The following is a 12,290-nucleotide window of genomic DNA, read 5'->3' on the forward strand; positions in this document are numbered from 1 at the left end:
AAAACTTTACAATTATCTCATTTGATTCTCACAACAACCTTGGGAGGTAAATGCTGCTATCCCTTAGGAAACTGATTTGTCGAGGGTCACATAGCTAATAAGTATCTGAGACCAGATTTGGATTCAGATCTTCCTGATTCCAGGCCTGTCACCTATAAATGGGAAATTTTTGAAAGTTATATGGAGGGGAAAGTAGAGTGAGGAGAAATTTGAGATGAGATCCAACTTAGGAGATTCTTAAAATAATCCATTTGAAAGTGAAATGAAGGACTAAATGATAATGACTTTGTGAATAAAAAGAGTCATAAAAAGAGTCACATGTGAAAGATGTTGCAAAAAGTAGAAATGGCAAAATTTAGCAACTGAATTGATCTATAGGATGAGTAAGAGGGAGGAGTTTAAGGAGAGCAGGGAGTTTAAGAACCTGGGAGACTAGAAGGGTAAGGGTACCACTGACAGAAATAGGGTAGTCTGGAAGAAGGGTTTGAGACAGTTCCAGGTTCTCCAGTTTTAAATGTCTGATAAAGATTGCAGGGCAATATAGTTGCATGAGTCATCTTAATAAACCCATAGGAATTGATAAAGTTCCTAAAAGAAGTAGTATAGAGAGAGAAAAGAAAGGCAGAACAAGTCTTCTTGAGAGGCATAAAACCAGCAAAAGAGACAAAAGAAAATAGGCTGAACAAAATCAAGAGAGAGTAGTGTTAAACCCCAATGGGGAAGAGTGTCTGACAGGAGAATGTGTTCAATTTAGCAGAAAGATCAAGAAGGCTAAAGATAAAGATCATTCATCAGATTTAGCAAATAAAAGAGGTCAATGGTATCTTTGAAGAAGAGGTCTGAATTGAATAATTAAGTTGAGAGATACACATCACATTTGAGATTAGTCAAAGGAGAAGTGGAGACAATGAGTTGGAAAGAGCTTTTTCTAGCATTTTGAGAAAGGATGATAGCTTGAATGGGTGATTGAATGTAGTGAAGGCACATCACCATTCTTTTCATGTCACTTCTTTACTTTTAAAACCTTCAGTGGCTCTCCTTCCCTTTAAATCTTGGTATGTAAAGCCTTCCAAGATATGTTTAAAATCTACAGGTTCATCCTCTACCATCTTCCTTCTTATGTTCTGCCCAATAAATCTTGAATACTCTCCATCCCTGCTTCTCATCCTGTCCTCTTTTGTCACTGTACCTTTGCACATGTTTCCCATTCTTTGAATGGACTCTTTCCTTGCCTTCTCTTGCCTCTTCTTGCCTTCTGAAGTTTCTTTAATTAAGATTCAATTCAGATGTTGTTTCCCCTTCCCTGTAATCTTTACTCTGACACATGCACTTTTTTCTTTTGCCCTTTCATTATAGTAATTTGAGTACTTATTTTTCTATTCCTGTGAAATTCCAGATTAGTATATGATAAATTATATATAAGCTTTTTGAAGTCAAAGTATGTTTTTAAAATGTACTTTATTATTCTGAACTAAAGAAATAAAACAAGCATCTCCATAACACAGCAGATCAGAAGAAAAAAAAGATAATTGTACATGAAACTGCAAATCTTTTATGTCCAACTTACTATTTCTTTTAAATATATAATAAAGTTATCATGTAACTTTTTTCTCCACTTTTTTCCCCTTCATCTAATCACACCCTAAAGAAGGCTACCATTGCACACAAATGTGTGTAGATGTATATAACATGCTTCTATTAGTTTTTCCTATGGATACAGCTGATATCTTCCTATACATGTCCTCTGTAGTTAATTTAGGTATTTATAATAGTCAATTCAAAGGTGTTTTTAAAACAATATTGTTGTTACTATTCATAATGTTCTCTTGATTCTATTGTATACTTACCCGCCCTCAGCAAGTTGGCAGTGCTTTGCATACCATAGCTGCTTTATAAATGTTTGTGAATGAAAGAATTTTATGGGAGGTTTTCAAATGTGGCCCTAGAATATTCACAAAACACATAAAAATGTAATGAGGGGTGGCATAAAAGGATGAACTTTTCATTTAGGCCCAGGTATTCTCCTAAGTACCCCCAATATAGTTCTGGTACAATTGTAAAGTCATTCATTCATTCTCCAGTAGAACTTCATGCTTCTTTAAAAAAACAAAAAACCAAAACAAAACAAAACAAAAAAAATCTTCCCAAGCTCTATATTGTGTTCACTTGTAATAGACACATTTGGTTTTGTGTTTTTGAAAAGGAAGTTGGTAAAGGGATCTGGACAACAAATATTCGGGTAACTTCAACCAGTTTCTATTTATATTGTTTACTTGACAAATTTTCTAGGAGGTTTTTGGCCTTTTTTTTCTTTTCAAACTGAGAAAGAATGACCAGTTCTCTATTTTCCTAGACTAGTCTCAATGTATCTAGTAATCTGTTGACATATTTAATACTTAAAGGGAAGTTCCTTCAGAAAACAATATAACTAAAATGATATTAGACTTAATGTGGGAATTTTAGAGATAACCTTTTTATCCTTAAAATTTCATCATTCCAATCATATAATCATACAAGGATCATCAGTATTGAGGTTCAAAGTAAATTTAAATACTGTGCTTGAAAGTACTTTAGAATCTATCTTTGGCAACAAGGAATGACAGATAAATTAGTGATACCTTTCTGCACTACGCCAATATTGTCCTGGTACTCACAAGCTGGGGCCTCAGAAGTCAACTGCTTCCTCAAGTCTAAGATACCCTATTATTCTGGACTTCTTAAAACTAATTCATGAGCTCTCACCAAAATGTTTATTGACTTTCAGCCCCTAGATACAAGTAGTTTTTTAGGGAAAAAAATTTTTTCCCTTCCAATTAGATGTTAAAACAATTTTCGTTTAGCATTGAATTTAAAAAAACAAAATTTTAAGCTCCAAATTTTATCCTTCCCTCCATCCTTGAGACACTAAGTAATCAGATATAGGTTATACACTCATGAGGTAGATGAGGTTATGCACTCATGATACAATTAGCTTTAACAAAGCCAGTTACTAAGAAAGCAAAGTAAAAATAGCGGTTACAAAATACTATCCCCAGAATCTTGGGTACACTATTCTGAAAGGCATCTCTAGTCATCCTGATCTGTATCTTACCACCGAACCCAGATGGTTCTGGAGGACAAAGTGAAGCCCTCCCTCACTTACTTTCATTTCACTTGCATGTCATGGCAGTACCTCCAGGAAGTAATGGTACTCTTCAAGAACAAAGGATAAACAACACTCTCCCAAAATATATATATAAAGGGTCCCATGGAAAGAATGCCTTGAGGCATAGATATATACACGTGGTAAAGGCAACCCATATCTCCTGATAGAGTAGAGCCTAAAAATCTTTTCATTTTTTTAAATGGAGTCTTTATATGGCTTTCCCATGGGGGTAGCATCTCTGCTGGGTAGGTTGCTGAAATAGCTTCACAGGGTCTGTCTGTACTAATCAGCCCTAGATTAGCTAGTACTAGCTTTCTTGAGTCCATAGATAGCCCTTTTCTGTTATCAAAAATCCCATTCCTCAAAGCTGTTGCTTCTTCCTTTAGGTGATTGTGTGTGTGTGTGTATCCATACGTTATACCTTAAATTTTCTTGAACCAACACATTCTGAACAACAGAATAGGCTGTCTCCCTCTGGATATGTTGTTGGTATCTAGCGTAGATCTAGATATGGTGTCTAGCTAGACACCACGGTCAGTGAAGGAGAAGAGAAAGAAATCCTTCTTCCCTCCCGTTTCCTAGGACTGTTTTAAAAGCCTCCATGAGCATGCCTAATTTATTTGCTTATTCTCTTATGACTCAGAGAACTATTTATACTATGTTAAAGGATAACTGGTTGTGGCTACAATTCTATAATTGGTTTAAGTCATTGTTATAGCCTTATCTGACTAAATCCTGTGACTTGGTTATTGGGAGATTGAGAAGGAGAAGGGAAGAGAAGAAATTTACATACACTCTCCCTTAAACAAATATGAAAAAAAAAAATCCAAGAAATGTGAGAGCTTATATAAAGTACTACATTGTGAAAAAAAGCAGAATCATCAAGACAATAAGTAGACTACAGCTATGTAAATCGAGGTGATATTAAAAGGGGACAAAACAACAGGTCTGTTACAAAGAACAGTGTTGATTCCAACTGAAGTCAAAGCACACCCCTTTTCTTTCCTTTAATAGATGTTAAACTATAAAAGTGTACAGTTGCATATACTTCCAGTCATAATCAGTTTTGTGCTTTTTTGCTTGACTATTTTTATGTTATATACTTTGGTGTAATAGTTTATTTGTATGTTTGCTTAGATTTGTCTGCTAGGTTCAAAGAAAGGTAATCTCATTTTTTTTTTAAATGTATCTTTGCTTTTATAGGATGAACTCAACTATGGCTGGTCAGATGGAAAACATTTCAGCTTTAGCCGCTGGTCTGAAAATAGTGCACAACTTGAAGACTGTGTAATTTTGGACACTGATGGTTTCTGGAAAGCTGCTGGTTGCAAAGGCATCCAAGCGGGTGCTATCTGTTATACCTCAGGAAGTAAGTTATATTTCTAAACATTTCTTCTCTTAAATTGTATCATCTCTATGAGGTAACAAGTTTTAAGGAGCACTGTGACAAATCTTATTTCATATATGGAAGCCATTTACTACTATAAAATGGTAGGAAAATGTGCTCTTGGAAATGGCTTTCTATGATAGATAGGTGCTCTGAAAAGTAGTGTGTAAACAATATTATTGTAAGCTGGAAATTTTACCACTGGCAGTATTTTTTAGCTGTTTTAGCTTCATTTTTCACATAGTATCAACTCCTGTCCCTTTGCTTAAGGTTTTTGCTTCCCTCTGCCTTTTTGTATAAAATAATGCTTGTATATTTCTGGATAATTGATACTTAAAGGAATCCTTTAATAAAGTTAATGATATGAAAAATCATCCTCTGGCTTAGTTATTTTAAGTGTATAAGTTGTTTTTTTCTTTAAGTATGTACAGTCACCACAATTAATTAATTTCCCTTTTAAAAAATTCTGTATTCCTTAAAAGAAAATCATAACTGGATTTTTTTTTAGATATGCAATATTTGGAGGGTGGATGTGTTATTCATGTGTTTATTTTTTTCAAAGAATATATCTGTTTAGATATCATTCAGATAGGTCTCAAGAAATTACAGAAATAATTTTGTCAGAATTATTCTAGAAACTAGTAAAATTTCTCACTGCTTGTTTTTCTGAGATGGAATGAGTAATTGCTAAGAGGAAGAAAGTATTCTTTTCTGATGTTCAGCTGTTACATTTGTGTCCAACTCTTCAAGACCTCATTTGAGGTTTTCTTGGCAAAAATACTAAAATATTTTACCATTTCTATCCCTAGTTCATTTCATAGGTGATGAACTGAGGCAAACGGGGTAAAGTGATTTGCCCAGAGTCACAGAACTATTAAGTGTCTGAAGCCAAAAGGAGCTTTTCTGACTCCAGGCCTTAGCACTTTATCCACTATGCCATCTAGCTGCTTCATCATTCTTTACTCTTGTCTACTAAAATAAGAATTAGTTAACAGCATTTATCAGAGTTTGTATGTTTTTCAAAATTATTTTCTTTTATGTTTTTATGATTGCTCTGTAAATTGTTCTCATAGTTCTGTATACTTTATTCTGTGTCAGTGTATACCAGTCTCTCCACAATTCTCTGAAACCTATATATTCTTTTTTCCCTAGAATACAATAATATTCTGTTCCAATTATATGCCACAATTTGCTCAACCCATTCAATGGGAATCTACTTTGCCTCTAGCTCATTGTTATCACAAAAAGTGCTGCTACAAATATTTTTTGTTTATGTCACCTTTCCCTCTATCTTTGACTTTCCTTGTAGTATATATGTTGTAGTGCTATTATTGAGCCAAATAGGTGGAGTGATTTTTCTATTAAAATTCCCAAATTTTTTTTCAGTATGGTTAAGAGAATAATACTTGGCAATGCTCTCATAAATTTTAAAGTTTTATGAAAATATAAGTGATTATATGACAGTTGTTATTATGTCTTCTAGATGAATCAGAAAAAGAGTTAAAGAAAGTTAACACTGTTAAATGTCCATCTCCTATTCTCAATACACCTTGGATACCATTTCAGAACAGTTGCTACAATTTCATGATTGCCAAAAATAGGTTCCTTGCAATAACAAATGATGAAATACAAGTTAAATGTCAGAATCTACGTAAGTATATTTTGTTTCAGAATTTCTTCTATGACTTCCAAATCTTATATGCACAAAAAGGATTAGATAAGAGAAGAATAATAGGGGAGCATGTTATTGATATTTCTGTTTCATGATATTCAGAATTTCTCATTAGGTATTTCCTTTTATCTCACATTTCATTTAAAAAATGGAATTAAAAAACTTTTAAAAATGAATATTGAAGATCATCTTTACATGTAATTGGAAATTAATATAATATTGAAATAAAATTTAATTTTTTTTAAATTATGAAGATTTCTGTATTGAAAGGATAAAAATAGGAGCACCCTCTTTCTTCTCCCATCAGTTTTAGAAATAAACAGGTAGACATAAGTTTGGTACTATTAAATCATTTCATTATATCTAATTTCATAACTCCATTTGAAGTTTTCTTGGCAATTATATTGGAATTTTTGCCTTTTCCTTCTCCAGCTCATATTACCAATAAGAAACTGAGGCAAACAGGATTAAGTGGCTTGCCCAGGTTCATTTAGCTCATGTCAGAGGCCATATTTGAACTCAAGTCCTCCTGACTTCTAAACCAGCACTCTATCCATTGTGCATATATTACACAGTATTTTAATTTTAAACAAGGTTTAGGCTATTGACAAGAATATAGAAACTATTTAGGTGTTGACATAGGGTTTAGCAAGGGTCTGGGTAAAAATGGGAGTCCAAGGTGAAACAAATAGGCCAATCAGTAAATTAAATTAGAGAAAGAATACTCTCAATGAGATAAACTTTAGGATAAAATTATGCTCACAGGCTATTTAAAAAAATTTTTTTTAAGCCATGCTCTTCTAGACTGCCACAAGTAGCCCCTATTTAAGGCTGGCAGGCAGCAGGAGGAGAAGCATGAATAAAATCATATCTAAGCTCCTTACTGTATAATCATAGATTGTAGGCAGAGCTGACAGGGCCAAAGGCTCTGCTCATGATATAGCAAGGAGCCTGCAGAGAGATGTGGAGAAAGTGTCAGTGCCAGGAAAAAAAATCCATTGAGAGAGCAAGACAACTTTCAGTAGCAGCATAAGTGTAATTATTCACCTTGTCTTTGAGACTAGGGCATCAAAGAGCCCAGTCAGCAGGAGTCTAATCTAAGGACATAGCCGACCATTGGTTCTATAAACTTGAGTCTCTTAGAATAAATATATTCCTACAACACATACTTCTCAGTACAGTCCAAACTAGATTAAAATATAATTAGAAAACATTTAACAAAATAAATAAAGATATAGTGAGACATACATCACATTACATTTTAAAACTAAGTCAATATGTGCTCCATGAGGATCCTAACATATAAGGTTAGTGGCTCCATTTCCACTTGACATTGACACTACTGCTAGAAAAGTAGGTTCAAGGGATTTAAGCAGAAGTATTGTAAGTGTGCCTTTCCCACCTAATCCTCTGGCGTGAGTTTCCTGTAATGCCTGGTACTTAATTGTACTGGTCCTGGCTTCTTGATAGTTTGTCCTGTTGCATGTATACAAGTTTTATAGTTCGATAAGCATTTTTTAAATGCCTACTATGTGCTAGGCACTGTACCAAGTGCTGGGGATATAAATAAAGGCAAAAAGACAGTTGCTTCCTCTAAAGAACTCACAGTCTCAAATGGGAGACAACATGCGAACCACTATGTACAAAGAAGCTATATATAGGATAAATAGGAAACAAATCACAAAGAGAAGACACTAGAATTAAGAAGGGTTGTGAAAAAGTTTCCTGTAGAAGGTGGGATTTTAGCTGGAACTTGAAGGAAGCTAAGAGGGAGAGCATTCTAGGGATGGGGGACACCCAGTAAAATTACTTTGTAATCAGGAGATGGAGTGTTTTACATGAGAAATAGAAAGGAGGTCACTGTCACTAGATTGAACAGTACATGGTGGGGAGGGAAGGGAAGGAGAGTAGAATGTGTTAAAAAGTGGAAAGGTAGTGGGGGGGGGCGTGTTATAAATGGCTTTAAATGTGTATAAGGAGAGTGAAAGCTCTCCAATCTATCAAAATTTCATCAATCTGTGTTTTTCTCTGGGTAAGAGAGAGAACCATAGATCAACTTGATTTGGCCAAGATCCCTGCAGATAGAAAAATGAACTTATGTTGTGGGTGGCTCAAAAACACTTCTTCTCAGGGTCTTTCTTATTACTACTTTGATATTCTTACCCAAGAAAAACAACATTTACTCAGAAAAATTTCCCCTGAAGGAAAGTTCCTAAAGTAAAGAGAGAGGAAAGAGATAGCTGAGATTTATTAGCTATAATTTGTAGGAAGATGGCACATTTAAATTTTCCTTATGTCTAATACACTGAAAGCTTTATTCAGAGAGTTATCATCTTATGTAAGTGGACTATTCCACAGACATCTATGTAAAAAACTATTTTTATGTAATGTGAATTTGCCTCTATACATCTACCTTTTTAAGCCCTATATAACAAAAGTCATAATGCCATTATACAAATATAAATACAATACCTTTATTAATACAAAATAATACCTTTATACAAATCATAGAATGTACTAAAGTGCTCTTTTTAAATATTGTACCATGATAATACACAGAATTATGAAATGAAAGGTAAAGTTAATGATAAAGAATGCACAGTACTGTACAGGTAACATAAGTGTTGCCCCTTCCTCACCCACTGCACCCACGCTTATCATCTTTATTTGGACAGTGGCTATCTTTTTTCTTCGCACATCTGATGGTACTAAGCAATATTATTCTCTTCTAGACTTAGAACTTTTAAATAGTTTGACATATTTGGGTCTGTCTTTTCAGTAAAAGAAAAATAAATTCCCTCAAATGATGAAATGCTTCTGTCTACTGTTTCATTGTGAACCCTTTTTGTTTGACCTTGGTTTCTCAAGATTACTTTTTTTCTGCAATCTTTGCAGCTATCTCCTCAATGAAATCCTCATTCGACAATTCTCCATGAGATTCAATGAACTCCATCAATCATTCTAATCTACTTCGAGCTCTGATTCTTGTGTTAATTTTATAATCTTATTACTTCTTCAGATGTTTCATCTTTATCAAATACACAAAAATTGGGAACAGACTGCTAGCACACTTTTCTCCCCAAACTCTCTTCATAAATGTTTCTGTTACATCTTCCAATAGTCTTAGCAATATTCCAGATTGCATGGTAAATATTATAAGACTTCCAGAAATTTCTCAATGTTGAGTCCATATCTACATCCAAAGCTGCAACTGCCTGGGCAAAGAGAGGATGTAAATAATATGTCTTGACATTCACAATCACTCCCTGATCCTGATTTCTTTCAAAATTCTTTACATTAAGTTGAATTTGCAAAATGTTAATTTACATAAAGCAAAAACTGTCTATATATAGACCGTTGTTCACAATTCAGTTTAATTTATGATGATGAGTTTGTCTCATTCCACTTAAAGGGATTATTATAAAGTCATTTTGTGACATGGACTCTTAGAGCATACTATTAATATGAATAATTTTATTGTCCTCCACAGAAATGGTTTGGTATAGCATGAAAAGGTGTTTTGATGTTCAGAAGGGAAGGGTGTAAACATATTTTCATTTTTGTCCTACACAACTAGTTTTCTGCTTTATGTAGACCAGATTTAACTTCTTGACTTCCTTATTGCTGTTTAGGAGTGGGGGGGGGGGAGAGGGGGGAAGGAGGGGAAAGGTTTATATTGACATGTTAGAATAATCTTTCATTGTAATTGAGCTCTGATGAGTTCATTTATCAAAGTAAACTTAAATATTAAATGTTAACAGTTTTGACATGCAATTAATGGAAGACTTTTGATTGAATAGATCCAAAGGCACATGCTCTGAGTATTCGAAATGAAAAAGAGAATGACTTTGTTCGTGAACAGCTTCTGTACTTCAATTATATGGCTTCGTGGGTATTGTTGGGTGTAACTTATGATGGTGAGTTATGTCTAAAGTCCTTTTCCTCTCTATGTGATCTTGTTCTACATAATTACTTATTTGTCAATCTACACAAATATGAGCAGTGGAATATATAGCTCCATATTTAGAATTTAGGGCACAAAAGTAAAAAGTAATAATTTTGTCTTTTCTAAATTGTGAGATCTTTTGTTCCATTATCACCCTTTACTTACACTCTATCCTGGCCAAAACTTAGAGGCAAACAATGGGAAATGATTTTTCCTTTAATTAGACATATCATAGAAGATCTGGAAATGGGTAGCAGAAAATGGGTCTGGGGAAGAGAAGTTTGGAACATATGCAGGTAATACTTATATATATGTATTTATATATACATATATGTATTTTGGAAAGCTTTAAAGAATATAAGTTTCTTAAAATATATATATGTATTTATAAATACATATATATGTATTGTATACATACACACACACACACATATATATATATAGGTGACTAGATAGATATACAGAAATGTGTGTGTATGTATACATGCACAGAATGGTGAAAGACAGTGAAAAAAAGTGAGACAAAAGAGTATCTGGAAATCATCAACTCAATTTCAGTCATTTATTGAAATAAACTTAATAGTTTTTTTTATAAATAAGCCTCTATTTAATCCCCATTCCTGCTTTAGTAATGATCAATAGTCCCTATAGAGTTTTTATGGCTTTTGGGTGAATTGATTAGCATTTGTATTTGTGTGTGTGTGTGTGTGTGTGTGTACTAATCACACTAATATACTGGTATATACTAATCACTTTGGTATACAGATCAATCATGCTGTTTGTCCTACTATTTAATACATATAATATCTTTGCCTCTCAACTATGTTCATATTAAACCATAAATAATATCACCCCATTCCACCCTTCCCCATACAAATGGGTAGCCAAGTGCTACCAAAAAAGTGCTATTCAAAAATCTAGGTCAAGCTATGAATTTTCCCTTTGCCATCATTTGAGGGGCAGGGAGTGTTTATGACAAAATTTATTATTTAGTGGATGATAAAAGGCAGATCTGTAGTTTGGCCTCCTACTGCTTTTCTTCCTAATATCTTTTAGATATAAATGAAAAAAAAATTTGAAGATAGGTGAAATTTCTAGAGGGAATTCTAGAGAGAATGGTTTCAATGTGTTAAGCAACTAGTTTAATAATAACAATAATAATAATTGACATATATACTGCCCTTTAACAATTATAAAGCACTTTAATTACATTATCACATTTGAGTCCTCTGTATATAGAATATAGATATTACAAGTATTTTTATATCCATTTTGCAGATGACCAAACTGAATCTGACAGAGATTAAGTTGTTCCCTCAGGATTACTTAACTAGTAAGAATTAGAGTTGAAACTTGAATCTGTCCCTTCATGATGACAGTCCAACATTCTGATTTTCAGATAAGATCAGTTTGAAAATTATGTTTTCCATTCTATAATCCAACTCTGCAAATAGTATTTTGTTACTTGGTTTTTAAAATTTTTGATTGGCTCAAGATGAGGATGGGCTAAAACTAGAGAAAGAAGTTATAAGATGATAGAGCCACAATCTAGCCACTAAGAAATGCCTACCACCAGGTGATACTCCCTCTAGATAAGCAAGTGTTCTTTTTTCTTAGGAACTATGTAATATGTATATCTATATCTGTTTCGTAAGTGGGGGTGGGGGGGAAGCAAAGAATTTTGGGAGAAATGAGGTACCCTTGACCTTGACATTGAAGCATATGCCTTATTCTCTGCTGGTTAAGAGAACCATAAAAATAAAGCAGCAGGCCATAAAATGTAAACATATGTACTGCTTCTCCTTAGCATAATTACTATAGACAGATGCTTAGATTCTTTGCCAAGTGATATGAGAACCAGTAGGGAAATGGGAATAGCTAGGCCAAAAACTGGTAAGAAAATTGGAACATGGATGAACCTGGCACCATTTGTTATGCCAATTAGAATTTTGATGAGGCTGGCACCTTTTTTGAAAACTACTTATAAGACTGGACTATAGCACTAAATGCCACATTGAAATTTATGAATCTAGCATACACCATATTTGCTTGTGCATTTTCTCCCTCTCCACCATCACTTTTCAGGAAAAGGCACAGCCTTTAAAATCTGTTTAATTTCAGTCTACTTAGCAGTAACCTT

At 33.8% G+C, this 12,290-nt stretch overlaps 1 protein-coding gene across 1 annotated transcript in view; it reads left to right on the top strand.

Moving 5' to 3' along the window:
• The window catches only part of LY75 (lymphocyte antigen 75), a 100,980-nt gene that overhangs the window by 70,897 nt on the left and 17,793 nt on the right, over positions 1–12,290 (top strand). The window contains exons 26-28 of the mRNA XM_051990670.1: positions 4,349–4,514; positions 6,016–6,183; positions 10,005–10,121. Coding sequence (XP_051846630.1) covers positions 4,349–4,514; positions 6,016–6,183; positions 10,005–10,121 — 451 coding nt within the window. The remainder of the gene's footprint in view (positions 1–4,348; positions 4,515–6,015; positions 6,184–10,004; positions 10,122–12,290) is intronic.

Source organism: Antechinus flavipes, chromosome 3 (assembly GCF_016432865.1).
Source record: "Antechinus flavipes isolate AdamAnt ecotype Samford, QLD, Australia chromosome 3, AdamAnt_v2, whole genome shotgun sequence".
NCBI classification, from domain to species: Eukaryota; Metazoa; Chordata; class Mammalia; order Dasyuromorphia; family Dasyuridae; genus Antechinus; species Antechinus flavipes.